Genomic DNA, 22,246 nt, shown 5'->3' with positions numbered 1-22,246 from the left:
TGAGATTTTAGATGTACCACTATAATTTTGCAATCGATGTGCACACTAGATATTCTCAATACAAAATACCCCTCTATATCATACATACGGTGTACATCTTAATCGACAGCAGGCGTACAAACATTTTTGCTATAGCTTTAATGTTCTTTTGTCTAATTTATGTCGCTGTACAGTATGTTACCAGTTTGGCACCAGCTTGGCAAAACAACCATACATTATTTTGGCAAACATGACAGAGAATGAAAATGATGAATGAGATGAATGTACGCCAATCTTAATCGTAAAAAGCTATGTGAGACCCAATACGAGAAAAATGTGACAGCACACAAGAATACAATAATAATAGGGGCTCTGCTTGTTCATAAAATACTACAAATACCCCCGGCTTGTTCTCGGAATACGGTGAAAGGTTCTACGGTCTCGTGCCAAATTCCATGTACCTAAAGGCTTGATGGAATACATACATACATACATATTGAACATTTATAAAGCGCTGCTACATTAAGAGCGTAGCGCTACACACAATATTGAAGGTGGCAAAAGGCCAAAATATAAACACAAGCAAAATATATACAGAGCAACAGAACAATTAGGAAGATTTATACAAATGTGTCTTTAAAGCCTTCTTAAAAACAGCAAGTGATGCAGATTCACGGATATTGATCGGTAGACGATTCCACATTCTGGGAGCATTATAGTAGAAGGCCCCGCGCTCAGCAGACTTCAGCAATTTAGATGTATTGTGCTCTGTCAGTCGTGTGGTGTCAGATGCTGAGCGCAGTCCAGCTCTACCAGGTTGATTGAGAGTGATACAAGAGGAGATGTAATTGGGAGCCATATGATTCAGGCATTTGTAAACAAATAAAAGTACTTTAAACACAATTCTTTTTTCCACAGGCAACCAATGCAGTTCTTCCAAACATGGAGTTGCATGATCTTGTTTACGGACTTGACATATCATCTTCGCAGCCCAGTTCTGGATGCGTTGAATACGCTGAATGTCAGTTTTGTTTGACCCTAGGAGCAGTCCATTGCCATAGTCTATTTTAGACAAGATGAGGGCACGGATGACAAGATGGCAAGTATCACGATCAAGACACCTACGGATCCTAGAAAGGTTTCGAAGATGATATGTCAAGCTACAGCAAAGGTTTGTAATATGAGCAGAAAATGACATGGAAGAATCAAATATAATACCTAAATTGCGGATGTTATCAGATGGATTGATTAACATATCACCAACACACAATGACACAGGACCCACAATATGTTTCAGGTGGGACGGAGTGGCTACAAAGAACTCTGTCTTGCTGTCATTGAGTTTAAGCATATTCCTCCTCATCCATTTTCTGAGAGCATCAACACAGCAAGACAGGTTATGCAGAGCAACCACAATGGAAGAAGGGTCCTTGGGGTTAAAATTTGTGTACAATTGTATGTCATCTGCATACATGTGAAAATTCAAATCGAAAGATCTAACTATACGACCAAGTGGCAGAACATACAAAGTAAAGCCAAGTGGTCCTAAAATAGACCCTTGTGGTAAACCAAACTCTAAAGACATAGGGTCTGAAAGCACGCCATTGATTAACACACTGCTTGATCTATTTGAAAGGTATGACCTGACCCACTGAAGAACATTACCCTTTATACCAAGATCAAATTCAAGCCTGTTAATGAGGATTTCATGGCTGACAGTGTCGAAGGCACTGCTTAAGTCTAGCAGCACTAGAAAGACACCTTGGCGTTGAGCAAGATTTTTCATGATGTCATCCTTAACTCTCATGAGTGCCGTCTCAGTGCTATGTGCCTTCCTGTACGCCGATTGAAATTCTTCACCCAGATGATAGTTCTCAATATAGTTGGTTATAGTGGTACAAGCTTGTTTTTCGATCAGTTTGGATACAAAGGAGAGGTTTGATACCGGTCTATAGTTTTTGAAATCATTTTGGTCAAGAGATGGTTTTTTGATGAGTGGGGTAACAATAGAATGTTTTAAACTACTTGGAAAAATACCTGTCGATAGAGAACCATTGATGATTTGGGTTATGATTGGTACAAAAGAGTCAATATTTTCATGAAGGAACCATGTAGGCACAGGATCCAGCGAACACGACTTCTTAGCAGCTTTATTTATCATATGGCGAACGTCCGTCTCACTTAACAGATCAAACTCAGAAAGAGAAGGAGAGCTAGGAACAGACCCCTCAGAGTTAGGATCTGTCAGCCCATCTTCAAGCGAGAGATAAATAGCTTTGATCTTATCATTGAAGTAAGTTGCAAAGTCATTGCTGAGATCCTTTGCCGAATCATGGACTGGAAGCTGTTTTGTAGTTTTATTTAGTAAACCATCAACCTTCTTGAAAATAGCTTTGCAGTCCGCATTCTGAAATTCATGCTTATAGTACACCTGCTTGGAATGTTCAATCAGCAAGTTTGTGGCATTCCGCTGCTCAGCATAAGCTTGACGATCTATTTCAAGCTGCGACTTTCGCCATCGACGCTCTAGTTTTCGACGCAAACGACGAGCCTGATGTATCTCATCATTGTACCATGGTTGTCTACGTCGACAGCTGCGTGAGGAAGTTTTGACTGGAGCATGCTTGTCCAATGTCAATGTGACAGCAGTCTCATAGTGAGAAACCAGATCATCGATGTGATGGTAATGAGTCGGTAATACGAACTCTTTCTCAAGATCTGCTTGGAAAATCTCTCTATTAACTGAATTTAAAAGTCGCGAAGAAACCTGGATTTTGGACGGTTTACATTTCTGTTGATTTACATTGAACAGAACAACATGATGGTCTGAACCTAGTCGCAAGTCCACAGTGCAATTGATAACAAGATCTTCTTCAGGACGAGACATTATCAGATCTAAAGTATTCCCGTCTTTATGTGTGGGACCAACAACGTGTTGGTGTAAACCAGCACTGTCCAGTGTTGTGAGAAAGTGCGATACTCCATATTTGGAAGGAGTGTTAACATGCAGATTAAAATCACCAAGTATGATGATTTTACTAGTCATGGTGTTTATGCATTCGATAAAGTTATCAAACTCAATGAGGAATTGCGAAGTTTTCAGACCATTAACAGACGAGGGGTAAGGTCTATAAACAAGAAAGTAAAATACGTCTTTGTCAATGGTGGTGAAACAAGCGAATTCGAAAGTTGGAAACTTCATGATTTCAGTGTTAAATATTTGCCATTTCATCTCTTCTTTAAATAATACACCTACGCCACCACCACTAGTAAGACTGTCACGTGGTGTACTAAGAAACCTGTACCCAGGTTGTTCCAGTTCTGCTACAACAACCGGGTCAGATACATTTAACCAGGTTTCAACTATCATACAACAGTCAAGATCATGTTCAATTATGTACTCGCTGAACATGGTAGTTTTGTTCCTTATCGAGCGAGCATTCCACAATCCAAATTTAACACCTGACGTTTCACATGTATGTGGTAGAGTTAGGAGATCAGAAATTGGTGTTGTATTGAGTTCTCTATGAGGGGATGCTTTTGCCTTTTTAGAACCCTGTGAACCTCTATGAGTAGGTCTCACTGCCTGTAAATCAAGTGACACAATCCTCTTCCACACATTGCTAGGAAGGCGTGTAGTGGTACCCCCGTTGAGAGCCAAGAGCTCACTTCTACTATAACAACCCATTATATCAGTTTCACAATCAATAAAGATTTGTATTGATGACTTCAGAGATAAATTGTCAACAATGAAATTATCTGTCCCATCAATTGATGTTGTTGATAGAAAAGTTAATGATGTGCGACTGACTCTGTGGGTACCCAGTACCCATAAAAGAGTAGTTAGGAGTATTAACAACCAGCTTCTTGTACTAGCCATGGACAGTGTTTAGATCAAATCCCAGAAACAGTAGTAAACAAAAATCACTTTCCTTTAAATTCTGCTCAAAAGACAGCACAGAAATCTTCCAAAAGTGACCAGTAGATTCCTTGATGTTACTGCTGAAGCTCTGTAAATGCAGTCTAGACTAAAGATGGTGTAGTCCAGAAAAATGGCCAAGTTTGTCAGGAGGGGCAACCAAAAGGTGCACACAGCAACAAAAATCAATATTGAATATGTGCCAAGAATACATGCTTTTACATATTTTGTGACTGACAACAGGGAGGAGACTGCCACATGGTAAACATGAGTTATCCATGTTCTGATTGTTATTGGTTAAACTCTCGAAGCTCTATTAGATTCAGTTGTTGCTAAATAGGGCGTATCAAAATAAAGTAAACAATGTCCAAAATGTCACTAGACTAAAAAGGTATTTGGTCAAAATGCTCTAATTGATACTCCTTGAATAAGTTCATCAGGACTGTTAGGTATCATACTATTGGTAAATTATGTTTGCAGTAGCTTGTCGTATACATGATTTAAAAAACATGTCCCTTCATCGCGGTTGATAATGTTGCCCCATCCCCCCCCCCCACCCCCACCCCTTTCCTGATCCACATGGCTTCTGTGCAAGAAATCGTGCACTGGGGAAACTGGCAGACCTTTCCGGGTACGACTGAAAGAAGTCAGAAAAGTTAACAGGGAGAAAATTCACTCACGCTGTACGAAAGGTGTCGGTCGACGAAATAAATAAGTCCGCCATCACAGACCACGTGTCACAGCAAAACCATGTTATTGATTGGGAGGAGCGAAAGTAATCGACAAAGACTCGAGCAAGATGGATCAGAGAATAAGTTGTTTCTGTTGTACATTGTAAACGTTATTTTAATCAATTTTAAGCCGGTATTAAGGGCTCGGTAACCCACCTCTGTGCAGTAGTTGTTGTTTGACTTTATGAATATAATGATATGTACTTAAAATATATGTAGCTTGGAGAAAAGGCCGTCCATCATTTGAAAATTTTGACCTTTCGTATTGAAGATATACATTTTGTTTCCAAAAAGATTTGCACATTTTAGGCCTTTTAGGATACAATTGCCATACAATTTGTATTATATCGCGAAGGACATTCCTCGAATTCAGAATGCAATTTGGTGTGTCTGATGTGCTCTCAGGTCCACGAAACATACTGTACAAAGGTGGGTGACCGAGCCCTTAAGATGATCTTTATACAGACAAAATACTTATTTTCGATATCGGCCACATACGACTTGTGTTCTAGTATCGTAATCCAAAAGCGTCGTCATTAGATACTGTTCAATGATGAGTTCCTGTTAAGTGATTTTAATTCTGTTTATTATTGACAAATCATTCGACCAATATCATATGCTGTCAGCTGGCGTCAGCTGTCGATTGAAATGCGTTAAAAGATTGTAAATTTTACTTGACTGAATTGTCCTTTTTTATAATGAAGCATAAAATACACCATACAACACCATTTAATGCTATAATGTTAAATCAAGTGTGTGATATCATTTTTATTTGTTGTTTGAAAGGCAAAAGTACAGTGATCATAGAGATATTCCATCAAAATAATCCATATTTGGGGTCACAAGTCAACTTTCATTACATACTAATCGACCCTCGTACATAAACTGGTGCTGTATGACGTGAAGTTATTTGTAGTGAAGAAGATGATATTACTATGGCATGGTGAATGATGTGACCATACGATGTTCAAAGATTTTGTCTGTAGATATTTAGTATGTCAAGGATGTAATAACCTTTAAAATGAAAGAGAAATAGTTCATATGCTATCACAAATTGTGACAAATTATTTCCCTTAAATTAAGTGCAGTATGCATTGTTGGGGTTTGACGAGAATGGGAAAATGTATGAATAAAACGCAACAAGGTAGTCATCATACTGATGTTGATACGTCTGTTAAAGTTGGTTATTTGGCTACATCTCGGACACTGAAATCACTTATGAAACATGGCAAGTGTGATAAATTCCAAGACAAAGTAGTGACCTGTCATGTAGATGAAATCAAGTTGATCCCAGGGGCTTGCATATCTCTGTCTTAATGTAAAATAGTGAAAGAGTGCTCTGATCTGAGGTAGTACTCATCAAAGATTTCCAACTTAACACGAACTTAAAACTTTGAAGTTGAAAAGTGTAATTTTAGTAGATTTTATCATTTTGTAAATCGTTGAGAAAATTGACTTTATTTTTTTCTAAAGATGCCAAATTTCAGATATTTTCCACTCTTTTTGAAATGGTCCCTCAGATCATTCTTTCACATTTAGATCAAAAAGAGAAACAAGAAAGAAAAAAAATTATCCAAGCATCCATTTTTTACTGTTATGTCTGGTGGTCCTTCAGAACATGGGAATCTTCTTGGAAACCATCTGTATGAATAGACTATTAAGTTTTGTCTCAGAGCTGAAAATTAAAAAATAAAGACACCCAGCCACTTTCTGCCACTTGCTTTTCTCACATTAGTTTAAAAAACAACATTTGATTACAGTTCTTATCTGCTCTTATCTTTTCTTTGTTATAAAGCAATTGTTTTTGTTGGAGTGAACCAGTATTTTTTTCTCATTTATATAATTCTCAATATATTTGTCTTTTTTATGTTAGCTTTAATTTAAGGGATATCAGATAGCAACGTTTTCATTTATTTTTTGTGTGACCTGAGAGCACATATCGAATTGCATTTTTAAAACGAGGAATATCCTTCTGAATGTGATTTTTTGACATCCGCTATATAATACGCATTTTATGGCAAATAATTAAAAATCAGCTAATGATGTACTTTAATTGTATGTAGCTGGGATGAAAAGCCGACGATCAATTGAAAAATTTTGACTTTTCATATTGAAGATATAGATTATTTTCCCCAAAAGAACTAATTTGTTTTCAGGTTTTGGGAAGAAAACATTTTTTTTTCGTCGCTTAAGCGATATTAAAGGCTCTTCTCTTTATACTTTAATGTGAATACATACGCTGTGTGGCCTATTTTATTATGAGAAACACGTTGAAAAATGTTGAACTTCCATATGTAACGACGGACTTGACACTAAAAGACAAGCCGAGTAATGGGAGGAGAGAATTACTTGGGCACAAGCGACATGTGAGCATGCTTAGGAGAGATTTGTTTAACATCAGGCACACTGTTTACACATCGGCTGAAACATGATATTGTGTATCATCTGCACACCCTCTCTAAATTCAAAGCAAAATATGCAACGCGGAAAATTAATTAACGGGGAAGTACAGAAGTAATCTTTTGAAGTGATTTGTTTTTTGAATAAAGATACAGATAGGAGCAAACAACATTTGAAGCTGGGTTATAAATGGATGCCTTATGGCATATCCATGAACTCTCACTAAACTATTACCACAATAATCAAAAGTGGAAATGACGTCAAAAGGCGTCTCTGCTTGCGCTACAGCGTTTCTACTTATGCGTATTATTTTGCGATTCCGAGAACGACACGTGATACGCAACCTAAAAGATGCAGTGACGTCACTGCCAATCTCAATTTCGTTATGCATGAACTTTGTATGGTTAGATGGATCAAATACTCTTTAGCTGGTTCACAATTACGAACATCTTCCGTTTATTTGACGCACACTTGTCTTAACCCTAACCCTAACCATTGTGTCTCGTCTCAAGCTGAGCGTAACGTCATGTTGGACTTCGCAGTGGCATATTTAAATCGGTACGCATACGCAGTTTCATCGCTAGCGTACGGACAAAATGCCTTCATACGAGTATGCATACGCCTCGCGGGACTAGACTACATGTAATCCGGTCTTTGTTGTTGATAGCGTTCCTAACAAATGGCATGTAGAACAAGCGGCGGAATGCGACAATTACTTAGCATGTATAGTAAGCAAAAGAATTAAGGTACCAGTTATGTAAACCCATATATCCTAAACAAAGACAGGTATGTCATAATTGGAACCAGCAGCCAATAGCTGCATCTTTAGCTCGAAATTTAGGACCTCGTTCGTTGAAATCGTTCAAGGAACAAAGACAAGACAATCTAAAATCCCAAGGAAGATTCAACTTCAAAGGTTGCAGTTTGCTCTATTGCATGCCCTATTGATTTGTACACAAAGCGTTCTCTAACAAGAGGTCTAGCGCCGTGCCTCTATTGATTAACACGTTAAAACTAGCGTCGTGATTTCATTGTGCAACTTTTGATTTAATTTCTTCCTTAGGCTTTAGATCACCACTTCTCAACCAATTTCAGCAAATAAGGTCTTAAATCAGAGCTATGGGGTATAGGTATCGTTAACTTGTTTCAACTTTGACATATTATTATATTAGGATATACCTTTTGCCTATTGTAGCTGAATTATGGATCGGATTATGAAGTTCCAAGAAAAATTCAAAAAAAAAGTTTCTTGAGCTGTACTTTATCTGCTTCTCGCAAGTGTAGTACATTGCGATAATGTACTGTCCTGTATGTAGAAATTTTAATTGATTCTATAGAGATGCCGAACGGGTTCTGCAAAGGCTAAACATCCAAATGTCAAAATGACATATCGTCAGCACCAAATCAGAGAATTTGGTAACTTGATCCATCTTAAAGACTGGACCAATGTCCTAAACGCCAGCAACACTCAGCAAAATGCTGTCGCTCTATATGAGTCTCTCCATGGTGCTGTAGAGTCATGCCTCCCTCTAACCACGGTAAAGGTTTATACCAACAATAAACCCTGGATGTATAAGATAAAATCAAAGAGTGGGTAAATTAGCTTCCAGGTTATCATTAATGATGCAGCGCTACTACCAAAGATGCAAGCGCTACTGTTGGAAATAAGTGGATGACCTAACACTTGCTAAAAATTGTCCGTTTTCCCAACCAAGCAACCTTCAACATGTTCAAGATACACCGGACACGTTCACTGAGTGGACAAGCAAAAGCCTTGAACCTAGCAAGTTTCAGGTCATCCAGGTCTGTTAAAAAAGGAAACACCACCTCCTATCGAGCTTAAGATAGCTGGTAAAACCCCTAACTACTAGTATGTAACTGAGTCTAAGATACTATATAGGTATTCACCTTCAAAATGACCTGAAGTGGGACAAAAGTGTTTTAAAATGAAATAATAAACCAAACGGTGTATATATGTTAAAACTGCTAAAAATATTTGGTTTCAATGATGAAGAACTAATTATTGTATACAAAGGTTAACAACAAATCAAACAAAGTCACAAGGACGTGCATGCATTATCATTTTAGGCTAGAGATTTACCTCATGCTGAGGCGGTGCAAGCTTGCGACCTTGAGCGCCTGTTAGATAGAAGAGAAGATCATTGTCGAAGGTTAACCGAAGGGCTTGCCGACTCAGACCATGAGCGCGAAAAAAGATTTCCTTCCTCCATCCAAACAAGCGCTCATGATCGCACCCTTCGCAATGTACATAAACTCACCCAGCTGCGATTCAGGACCTCCCGCTCCCAATATAGTCCCATACTCTACTTTGTTAAATTGCTTAACAAGTAGTGTTCTATTTTTATTACTCCTTGTATCCTGCATGCACAGTGCCCGTGAAGTCCTCCATTTCTGAAGTGTATTATGCAGTGTTTTTCTTTTTATATTATATAATACTTTTCTAAAAGTGCAATATTAGTTTCTGTAAGTGAAACGTTATATCGTTATGAACGCGGCAGAGTGCCGAATACGCAAAATTGCTGTTCTGAGTAAACGGCGTTTGAAAATCTTGGTACCATTCCATTGGTCCTTCAAAAATTTAGAACATTCGTGAGCTCTCATTTGAAATGTATATTATAGAAGTAAGCATACAAAAACTCAATTTGCTCAAAATTCTCGATTCGCCACTCTGCCGAATTCATAACGATATTATATAATACTTTTCTAAAAGTGCAATATTAGTTTCTGTAAGTGAAACGTTATATCATTCAGTGTGTTATACAGATAGCAATCTGAAAAATGGTTTTTGCATTGTTGTTGTTGTTATTTTTAACTCTGTAAATTTATCATGTAATTTGACCTATGGGTCACCTTTTGATAAATGTTAATAAAATATGAATACGAATGAATTTATTGCAACACACGCGGAAACTCTATTAAACAAAATCAAAAACCTTGTGATGGCTATGGATTAGATGGGTGGCCAATGTTTTTCTTGTAAATATTTGACTGTTAAACCATCTGTACAAACAACATTTGAAGGAAAAGAGTTTTAGATGAATTAGCAGTTAATAAGTCCATGAGAACGATAATAGCAGTTGCCTTGATTTCATGCGCTAATGATATCTGGTAAAAAGATGTTCCATCGTATCATAATTATGAGCCTACAGTGATTGCTTGGTTTAGGATTACCCGCTTCTTCAGGCTATATTTTTCAAGAAACATCGTTTTAAAACCATTTGGTTTATTCCTGAAAATAATAGCCTTTACTGCCCAACTTGTTCTATCTTAATTAGTATGTTAAAGCAACATAAGTAAGCTAATATTTTACCGTCACGGCTATCATAACGCAGTGAAACCAAATATAGAAAAACTAAGCCTAAAGATATTAAAGAAAAAAGAGAACATATTAGCGGCATGAATAAAAGAACTACATGCATTTTTGAAAATATCTTTGCGTATCGTATGTTTTCAGTAATTGCTATGTACCTTTGTTGACATAGAAAGCAATCTTAATTTAGCGTTAATTTACTAAATTTACTAATTGATTCATCGCAATTCCCTTAAATCACAAAATCAAAATAAAGAATTCGGTGTTATATATGTTAATTATAAATCGCATTTAGAGATTTTGTTTAAAGTGCAATAACTGATGAAAGTAAAGAAAGGGTTTTCACCTTTCGCGTTAATACAATTTATTTCACCTATCCCTATTTCCCTATTATACTAAAGTGGGCCACTTTTACCGTTTCCTAAAACAAGAACCTAATCGCAAAAAGTCCTACAAAACTTCTCAATAAAGAAGTACCGTTTCAACTGTAGTTGAAGAGTGCGCTTTGAGGCATATTTATAAGCACTGATTTGTATTCAAGTCAAACGTTTAACATTGAGTCTAGAATTTCATCGTTAATATGAGCACTCCAGGATAAGGAAACTTTTTTCTGAAAAGAAGTTACTTGTGGGAACAACAGGAATGATACTTTGCAAAGTATCGAGTGTATTTTAATCTTCAAATAATTTTGAACAGAAAGGATCATGTACTCAGAAATGTTTTCATGACGGCTTACATAGAGCTTAGCAGATCTGATCTGTATTCAACATTCTGTTATTGATTATGTATGGCCCGTGTTGGTGACATACGCTAGAGGATATGTGCCGAAGTCAAGGCAGTTGTGTTTTCCAATTTTTCACATCTTTGAGCACTCTTCAATTTTGTTCAAATTTTTATCAAAGGTATCGGAAATACGTACAAACATTCCTCTATTATAAAACGAAGCGTACCTTATGGATTACTTTAATTTACTTTTGTATTCCAGAATATAGCAGTTGATTGCAGAATTGAAGTAAGTGGTTGTTTGCAATGCCACATATCCTTCGATGGTTTAGTCAGTATAAACTTTCTCGATCTTGTAATGCTATGACTCTACACAAGTGTTACAGTCTATCTGGGTCTGTGATATGTCCTTTGAAAACAAGTGTTTATCTCTCTGACATGTCTGGGTCACAGATCACAGTTTTTCACAAAACTTAAAATATTAACTTTAGAGATCAAAATGCAATTAAATTTAATTTTCAAAAAACTAGATATAAATTTGTAGGAAACGTTTCTTTTTTTTCTTTTGTTGTTGTTGTTGTTGTTGTTGTTGTTATTGTTGTTATCCAAATTGACAAAAATATGACGAAATTTGGGTACAAATATTTGCAAATATTTAAAATAGTTATGGGGCCCAAACGTGTTCATATTTCCAAGGTTAGACCAATCTTTTAAAATGACACTTTTGATGGGATATCCATTTAAAGTCCACATTCCCCCTTTTGAAATATCTTCCACAGGGGTATAATAAATTTTAAATGGAATAATCATTATTAAGCCACTCTATTTGAAACTTTATATCTGTCTGTGGAAGATTCAGAATGACTCTTTCTCACATGGTGTATGAAATACAAATGTAGCTGTCAAATGTGTTCATTCCATGAGTGAAATTTGTGTTCATTCTATTTGAAATTCATATTACCCTCGTGAAAGATATTTCCCTAGTGTGGATTTCAAATGGAACAGCCCTATAATTCTAGAGACTTACTATTAGAAACGTTACCGACCCATATAGCATGTGAAAAGGCTTTGTAAAATGCGCGAATTGTGTTGGTTATCGTGTGAAAACCAATATAGCTACATCAAGTCCTTATTTCCATTTTAGATTATAGGTTTCACTATACGTATGAAAATCATTTCGTAATGTTGTTCATATAAAATAAACATATGCTCTATATTATATACGTATGCACAAATATGATATCGATATCATCCATATTAACAGCAGATCTAAATGTATTAAGTATAAAATGACGAATTAACGTACACCAGGCACAAAAAGAAACTCGTCAGTTATATTCATCCTCGCTGTTCAATAACTTGATTTGGATTATTCTGAAATATACATTTTGTTAATTGGACTTTTCTTTCTCATTTGACACCCTGTTCGTGAACATTGAGCAAGAATTGACCAAGATATGCGCCTCAAACTCTCAAACCCCAAAATGAAAAGTTGCAATTTTAACGATTCAATTTGCCTGTCACACTGTGTGCTTTATTGATTGGACCGTGGTGTTTGTGTTCAATACAACGATGGGTCCCCATTGAAAATCGTTGAAAATGCAACTTTTGATTTTGGGGTTTGAGGCTTTGGAGGCGCATATCTTGGTCAATTCTTGTTCGTTTTTCACGAACAGGGTGTCAAATGATAAAGCAAAGTCCAATTAACAAAATGTATATTTCAGAATAATCCAAAATTATCAAGTTATTGAACAGCAAGGATGAATATAACTGACGAGTTTCTTTTTGTGCCTGGTGTAGTTTGATATTATCTTGTAATGTAGATAGAATAAATCATACACACTTTGGATTAATTACACATACACTATAAATGACTTCTTTGTTCTGATAAATCGTTTATCTTTCCCATGTACAACAATAAAATAAGTGCTTTACATTGAAACTTGTTAGAAGTGGCAGTACAGGAGAAAACTTGATACGTCGTATGGTTTCGAAGCACATGCAATTGCTTCAGTTTTAATCCTTTATATATATCTGTGATGATACGGTTTTAATGACATGGCTCTATTTCAGATCAATTTTCGCTTAACTATCATGTTTGTTTTAGGCATGTAACCTATTCTATATTTTATTACTCGATATAACTATTGTTGTGAAGTTTGCAGGTGTTCTTAAATCTGAATTTTCACAGGCTTGATGATAACACGTGTATACAATTGGCCAACTGGGCGCAAATATCAATACCAGCAGAAAAAACATCGTAATTCCTAGACTCCTAGTGTAATATTTATTTACCATATAACGAGTAGAAGAAGTGATTAGGAACTAATAACTTTGTATTTCTGCCTGATTTAATAACTATTAGAAATTCAATTCCTCGTTGAACTTAATTGAACTTGCATTTCCACGACAATTGTCAATTGCTGAGGTCAATTGACTTAAAGGCTCGGTGACCAACCTTTGCACAGTATTTATTGTAGGACATGAGAGCACATCAGACACGCCAAATTGCATTCTGAATACGAGGAATGTCCTTCAACGGCATCAAGACAATAATGTTAACAAGAATCAGGTCAAGTGCAAGAAGGCCTGGCCAATGATAGATGTTCAGAACATTTTTTCTCCAGCTGTTGATGATTGGTTGCAGGTGTCGCTTGAGCCCCTGTTGGCCTACGACCTCTGCGTAGTGCCTTCGTTGCTCATCGATCAGCATACTTGTCTCCGCAAAGAAAACAAGTAGGATCTGATTAAACACCTTGGTCAGACCATTCCAACAGCTGCTGACATTGGCAACGTAGCTGTTACGATACAATACGATATTGTGCACAATATGTGGCCACATTGTGGCAGTAACCCACATATAGAAATTATCATGGATTATATGCTCTCTATCAGCAGTCCTCTGCCCAAAAGAGATGCAATGAATAGCAAGAATAACAAGTGGATACTGGCGATCATGTTGTGTACCTTCAATCCAGGAGAAAATGCAACAATAGAGACTAAGGACGATGGTATCTTTGGTCATAATGAGGTGAATGTCACCATGATCTCCTATGTCCTTGAGGCTGCCAGCTCCCAGACCTGTGTGATAGTGACGACATGTGTGATCGTCTTTGCCCTACTGGTTTATTAGGTGTCACGGTGGTTTGATTGCATGAAGAACTGTATTACTTTTTAAGCAAAGTGGAACACTGATGGCGCTATTTATCTTAAATCTTGTTTGCATCTTTACAAGGGGTAGACACTTGAGTAATGGCATCATAAAAATTAGTAACATATAGCAAGGAAATCGTTAAAGTACTTTCGATCATTAAATGAAAGGAATAACTTATATTGTTGGACTAAAATAAATTTTAAACATAATTTGTATGTAAATAAAACTTTTTTGCGATATTTTCCAGATTTTTGTTTTGCGTTAGGTCGAATTGGTTTCGTCGCTAAAGTCGAAGGGTAGTACGACTTGCCGTTGGCAATGTTTGCACGCAATATTCAGACATATAAAGCTGACACATAAGAGGAATGGGCTATTCCAGATGTATTCCGCCCCCCCCCCCCTATGGAAGACACTTCCGGAATTCTGGGCTAAATTGACAGCCGTAATTCACATGTCAGGAAAACCCCATGGAAGACACTGCCGGAATTGTGGTAATATGTCTAATATGGCCAGCCGGAATTCACGTAAATGTAAATGTCTTCCATAGGGTTCAAGCTGGAATTAGAACATGTTTTTGTTTCCAGCCAGAATTCAAGTAAATGTCATTCATAGGTTAATCGAGATGGTGATCATAATTGAAGATTCTGCTGGAAGTGGAGCATTTTTGACCATTTTCCAGCTGGAATATTAAGAAATGTGAATGTCTTTCATAGGCACATCATGGCCTTTCACAATCCCCACTCTTGTTTTTATTTGTTTATTTTAGCAGCCGGAGTTTCACCTAATCTCAATGTCTTCCATACCCTCCAGCCGGAATCTTTGCTCAAAATTACTGCTGGAATTCTAGACACATCTCAATTCCAGCTGGAATTGTATTTTTTTTAAATGTCTTCCATAGGGGGGGGGGTGCGGAATACATCTGGAATAGCCCAATGACACAGGTGTCAGGGTATCTCAAGCCTTGGTATAAGGGGTGCCATTTTCGCCGATGCGCATAATGGGAGGGGGAGAACGGCCAAAACTATCGTTTTTATAAATATTATTGGCCTTAACTCATGACCTGCAAGACATGTGGATAGATAAATGTGAATATTGGCTTCCTTGACACATTTTCCATGAACAACAAGGTTCTTGTCATGTATTGATATTGAAATACAAAGCATACTAAACATTTTACAGGTACATTTCAGTGTCTCTGTGTGACGAATCATGATGGAATCCCTGCATTAGAGATATCGTGACTTTAAACCGTGTAAATTTACGTTCTGTAACACAAGAACTATTGAATTCTAAACATTCCCTTATCTAAGTTAACTCCGTGTTTTGAACTCTGCCCAATCATTCAGTTTATCACCCAGTTCATCAAATGTACATCATGAAATTCTATCGTTTTCAAAATACTCGTATGAACTATACAGTACAAAAGACCGTATTTGACTTGACAAGTTGGCAATCCTTGTATTACGTCTATTTTAAGTGAAGTTGTTTTCAGATTTTATCGACCTGATTGGTGTCTTTGTTTTTAAAATATAGGTCGCTTGTTTTTCATACGTTTATTAATCGACCGATAAAAAAGTACAGACTTGTTTTGCGCATAAGTTGTGTGGTCTGATTTTAGCAAGAGTTAAATAATTCTCAAAATGCCATTTAGTTTTCTTTTTAAAGAGCAACTTTTTGGATCACAAGAGGATATATAAAAATACACTGTAAATATACGGCCATTTAAGGGCTGGGGTATGAACGTTTGGACAGTATTTATTTTGGGACATCAGAGCACATCAGACATATCGAATGAATTGCATTCTGAATACGAAGAATGTCATTCTGATATCAAATAATTTTGATTTTTGAAATTCGCAATTTAATACACATTTTATGGCAAATCATTAAAAATTGATATTTTTGATATTTAACAGTACTTGAAGTAAACTTTATAAATCTGATGATTTATACTTAAAGTGTATGTAGGTGGGATGAAAAGCCGACGATCAATTGAAAATTTTGACCTTTCGTATTGAAGATATGGATTTTTTTCCCAAAACACCAACAAAATTAGGTCTTTTTGGGAAAAAATCCATATCTTCAACATGAAAGGTCAAAATTGTCAATTGACCGTCGGCTTTTCCTCCCTGCTACATACACTTTAAGAATATATCATTAGATCTCTATAATTTACTTCGAGGACAGTTATATATCAAAAATGTGAAAAATATCAAATTTTTATAATTTGTCATATAATTTGTATTATATTGTGATTTTCAAAAAATGAAAATTATTTGATATCAGAAAGACATGCTTCGTATTTAGAATGCAATTCGATAGGTCCGAGGTGCTCTCATGTCCCACAAAAAATACTGTCGAAACGCAATAAACGCTCATTTTAGATCCCTTAATATTAAGGAAAACGGGGAAACAATTACAGGAATTGACTCACTCCATTGCATGAAAGTGGGGATTTTCACACATGTTTCATATCAAATACAATTGGATGATGTAGCACTTTTGGCGCATTTATTTGTATCTCAAATACAATATGAATCAAAGTTTTATCGACCAGCTTTACCTTCTTGGCCAGATCCTCATGTAAAACGCATTTTAAATCCTTACGAACAAAATTAATATTCAGGCATCTACACACACTAAACATCCTCAAAAAAGAGGGTTTCAAGTGCAATAAATCGTCATACGCAGAGAGACTTCATTATTGGAGCCAGTGGGCTTACTTGGCCTGTGTAATGTGTCCAAGACTTGGTGACGGGGGAAAGTTGCACATAAGTGGTGATCAGAAAAAACCCACAGGAAAGAAGACAGTTGGATTGCTAGACTAAAAATCGGCAATGATAGGTCACATGAGTGTGGTCGTACTGTCCTGGACATGATTAAAGTCGCGTAACGTTATTATTGCAGTTTAGGATTTTCAGTCTTTTACCACCAAATTTAACAACACTTCGCCCTGTGAGTAGGCTAGTATTATGGAAGAATAGTCACATTACGTAATGTAGAATTGATAGAAGCCGATTGAGTATTTACTCATTTTTAACAGAAAACCTCTAGTTTGGAGATTTTGTGGTACTATTGTTTAGTGTGTAGTGTCGTAATGTGTTTGTGCCGTAAAGTAATCAAGCTATCAATAACCTCGTTTATCAAGAAATATGATCATAGCTTCCTGAATATTATCTCACGTTTTCACACAAACAATTATTTTTCTCACGGTAATTGTAAGTATGACTAACAAAACACGCAGCTCCATTGAATGTTGTATTCATATACACTATCATAACTAGTTTTATGTACATCTTTTGTATCTTTCAGGTTTATCGGACACCAACCATGGATGCTACAACTCCTTACTCCTTGCTGCTCAACTCGTCAGATGCTTCAAACTTTACCGATGAGGGTCCTATTTGTAGTTTGACAGAATTGAAACAGATATGGAGTCCAATATTACTAACGATCTTCAGTATATTTGGTATTGTAGGAAATACGGCGTTGTTTGTGGTCATAATAATGAACCCTAGTCTGCGAACATCTCCTAACGTCATGATGATGAACTTGACCATAGGTGATCTAATATATCTTTTGCTCTCTGCTCCCATTCATATAGAGCATGAAATCCATCCGTGTTGGCAATTTGGTACCATTGGCTGCAAACTAATCAATACTTTACAAACAATCGGAGTATGCGTCTGTGTACTGAGTTTGACGGCAGTTTCAATCGAAAGGTACCTTGCGATAACGCGACAAGTCCGGATTGGACGCGGTAAAATACGTTGTCAAACAGCAGTTGTAGTTACCGTTATATGGCTCGTCTCGATTGCATTTGGCCTACCAATGGCAATAATGGCTGAAATCAGATTTGAAGTGATATGTTTCCCCTTCCATTTGGCCACTATAAGGCGAAGATTTATGTTCTTATGGTCTTCTTTTGGATGTATGTTTTTCCTCTGGGCGTGATTGCTATATGTTACATCAGAATGGCATCCGCGTTAGTAAGAAGCACTCAGAGTTTCAGCGGGGAAAGTCAAACAGCCGGAGCCCATCAATTTATTATGCGCAGACGTCTCGCTTTTATTGTCCTTACGATTTCAGTATTTTTCGGCGTGTTTTGGTTTCCGTATCACATTTACAAGATTTGGTTTCATTTCGTTTTTGATCCTGATATACATCATCACAGTGCATCATCACATTTTGTGCGGCAGTTCCATTTTTTCATGGCATTTGCAAATTCCTGTTTTAATCCCTGGATCGTTTTCCTAATGAGTTCAAAGCACAGGAAAGGAGTCCTGAAATGCTTTAAGAAAGAAGATGACAAATTCACAACTAACAGCCGGTCTTTGGCAAGTGTATCAAGAGCGCGAAATTCGGGACATTGGGCTACTGAACACGGCAATCAGTACACTGAAATGAGCGCAATGAAAACGGAAGATGGGGCCACAGTACATCATGCAAATAATGTCTACGAGACAACGTAATAAGGGCAATAAACTAAAACTATATAATCAAAATAACTAATAAATGGATGCTGTCTTCAACACACAGTTTCGTCGATTACTACTAGATTCCACTTACAGCATTACACTTCGTATTATGAGACGCATCGCTGTCAATTAAAGAGGCTGCAATATGAAAAACCCATACCGCAGAAACATGAAATGTTGCCTATGGGGTCGACGCTAAGTCAGGTTTGCGTCTACGAATTCAAAAATGTCGCAAATAACGCGAGCGTACACAAAAGAAACTTCTCGCGTGAGATAAACGCTATACCAGCGTGAGGTGGATTCAAGTACGCTTGGAGAGCACAGGCATGGAATATTCCAATCTGCGTGTTATTAAATCTAAGGAAAAATCAGTCTCAAATGCTGTAATAAGCACCTAATAATTATACATACTTTGTTGAGCTGATTAACTTCACAGTAGCACTCAAAAGATGGGTAGTTGTTGTATTGCAATATTCATTGCATCTAAAATATCAGAGTAGATTGATATTTGGTTAATTACAGTAACGGGGCGCGTTACGTATTTAAAACTGTTGATATTTAAATTAGGCAATATTTGTTTCGAACATATTTTCTGCTGATATCATGACCACTATTATCACTTCGTATCATTGTTTCAATCGGTAGATATTGATATAAAATTGGACGGATTGAGTGTGATACCTGAATTTATCGGTCGAGCTAGAGTTTTCAAATATCATGCGAGACGAAGTCGAGCGTGATATTTGAAAACTCTAGCGAGACTGATAAATTCAGGTATCATGCGAAATTATCCGTCCAATTTTATCATTATTATGTCTTCAGAATCTTTTTGATTTTTAGTAAAAAAACCCATGATTTTTGGTCAAAAATGCGACTCTTGGTCAAAAATGATTTTTGACATGATTTTTAGTCAATTAAGGTGATTTTTGGTCGAAAATGTGATTTTTGGTCAAAATGTGATTTTTGGTCAAAATGTATTTTTGGTCAAAATGTGATTTTGGTCAAAATCACATTTTTGGTCAAAATTTGATTTTGGTCGAAAATGTATTTTTGGTCAAAATGTATTTTTGGTCAAAATGTATTTTTGTCAAAATGTATTTTTTGTCAAAAATGCGATTTTTGGTCATGGCTTGTCACATTTACAAGAAAAAATCACACCAAAAGAGACTTTTACACATGAAGTATATGAACTATGCACTCTTATGAAGAGGCTACAGATATGAAAAAAGTATAGGAGCCAAGATTCTGAAGACATAATAATGTCTAATACTGGCTTCCCATTTTTTCTGCAGTCAAATACTAGAAGAAATCATCGTGATTTCTGCAAAGAGCTAATATATTATCATAAAGTTTGTTCGGCTTCTATAAGGCGGAAAATATAAGACTCATAACATCGTGTATTGATATAGAATGGCGTGTACGCTGTTGGGCGCAGTGCTTACGCTAGTTGCGCGTTGCACAATTCGTGACTGGCGCACGCTTATGTGAATTTACCTAAGCGTGAGTTGAGACTTTATTGACGCGCGCAGTAATAAAAGCCGAACAAGTTCCGCCTTATATAAACCAAACAAACTTTAGTTTGGGTTTGTTAATGCTCAAAATATGTGAATATTGGACATGTTTGAACAGACATTCCATGTACAAAATGTTGAGGTTGAAATGTCAGCTGATACCTCCGTTTCTGTATGACCTGCTCGCATTCATTAGCAGATCGTTTCTTTACCTTAGGTTTTTTAACTTATTATTAAACGTCTTTGTCATTTGAAAATGTATGTAGTACTTAAAAACGCAAACCTAATCAATGGACGTTGTAATGGTCAATATAAAGAATTTTGTAGACCCAATTATATTTTACAATCAATTATTTTTATACCATTCTTGTAAATATCGAACTTAATTGCTTTTCATTTTTAAGTAATATTTTATTTCAGACTTTGATATATGTCATATTGCTATGAAAGGTGTAGAAAATAATATTCAATGATTTTTATGTAGAAAAGAAAAATGAAAAAAAAAATGTGTTGTTGTATTTTGTAAGCATAATATGCTAAAGGCTGCTTCAGAGGTCTAAAAAACGATCACGAGGACTCTTGAACCATACTGGAATTTATGCAGCTTATTTTAAGCGTACAAAATAACAGAAACTGGGTCAGTGTTGTTTTATCCCTTCACAATAAAGAAATAACTTTAGAGGTGCAATAACTCGTGCGTAAGAAAGGGTATGGTGCATAAGAGTCCTCATTATTAGGCTATACAGGTTAAAAAGTGAACTGACTCTGGAATGCAGCCCTGGGGATTCAACATCCCCCTACATTTGTAATTGTGTAAAATGTGTAAGTACTGTATTTAAATGTAAAATATTTCGAATAGTAAATCAATAACGAAAATGATGACGTGAATTTGAATTGTGGACCAGTATCAAATGCTGTAATATTGCTACAAACGCTATCGAAAGTACTTTTTGTACACACAATCTTTGAATTAGTAATCATTTTGCAAGTGAACTATTGTACTAGTAATTATGTGCGATCGATGTTGAAAAGGCTTTACTATTTTGTCCAATGAATTCAGAACCAGACCCATAAAAAGTGATGTGGTCTCTTACTATCAAGATCTGATCCTGCGAAACGACATAAAAATGGAATCAATTTGCAAGATTAGTTTTTCAAATGTGGACCTGGCATAGACCCATGACGTCATATACAATGTGTTCCAAAACCGAGAATCTCATCTTTATACCAATATTGTAACATTTTCATAAAATTGAAATTTGTCATTTTTGCGGATTTAAACATGATTTGTCCAATCACTATTAATTTTTGCACCAGGTTTGCCGTCGCAAATAATAAGGAAGACAAGCAGAAAAGTATCCCGCCCCGGGAATCGAACCCAAGACCTGTGCCTTAACCAATTGGCCACGGGAGCTTCGTGATTAGGCTGGTAGAAATTCGAACCTATAAGTGGTCACCTAAATTTATCTCCTCCCCGCAAATAGCCAAATTGGTCGTTTTGACTAATTAATCGGACTGAATGACTAAACTTATTTTACAATGTCCCCTTGAATTTACGATTATGACGTCATATAAAATTTACATTATAATGATAAGACGCGTTAATGAACTGCGTCCACGGACAAAAATGTACGAAAAACTAACCCTGCCAATCGACATGCAAAATAACGCTCCTAAAGCTTCAAGCGTTTACCTTTGGCTTTTGGCTCTTCCGATTAAAGACTATAGAGTAATATCCTATTACATCGTATATGTATATATGTACGAGGGGCGGTCAAAACATTAGTCGAACAAGGTATGCTACTTCTCCGAATGGTAATAAATTTGGTTTCATTTGAAAGCTTGTCATACTGCAGTTACTGTCCATTTTCCTATATACAATACACAGTGCTCTCACCATCGACGTATGACCTCTACTAACAGTGTATATTAGGGGTATAGGGCATTGTCTAGTTAACGGCACTGTGTGAAAACTAACCGGCCAATATTTTTTGCACTCTCTAGAAAATATAGTTTTGTA

At 36.5% G+C, this 22,246-nt stretch overlaps 1 protein-coding gene across 1 annotated transcript in view; it reads left to right on the top strand.

Annotated features, from left to right (window-relative positions):
• The window catches only part of LOC140143076 (bombesin receptor subtype-3-like), a 113,077-nt gene extending 93,839 nt beyond the window's left edge, over nucleotides 1-19,238 (top strand). Inside the window, 2 exon segments of the mRNA XM_072165125.1 lie at nucleotides 17,550-18,149; nucleotides 18,152-19,238. Coding sequence (XP_072021226.1) covers nucleotides 17,568-18,149; nucleotides 18,152-18,709 — 1,140 coding nt within the window. The 5' untranslated portion in view covers nucleotides 17,550-17,567 and the 3' untranslated portion in view covers nucleotides 18,710-19,238.
• The last annotated feature ends 3,008 nt before the right edge of the window (nucleotides 19,239-22,246 follow it).

Source organism: Amphiura filiformis, chromosome 20 (assembly GCF_039555335.1).
Source record: "Amphiura filiformis chromosome 20, Afil_fr2py, whole genome shotgun sequence".
Classification (NCBI taxonomy): Eukaryota; Metazoa; Echinodermata; class Ophiuroidea; order Amphilepidida; family Amphiuridae; genus Amphiura; species Amphiura filiformis.
The sequence above is the reverse complement of the archived record's forward strand: the minus strand, read 5'-3'. Positions and strand labels throughout refer to the sequence as shown.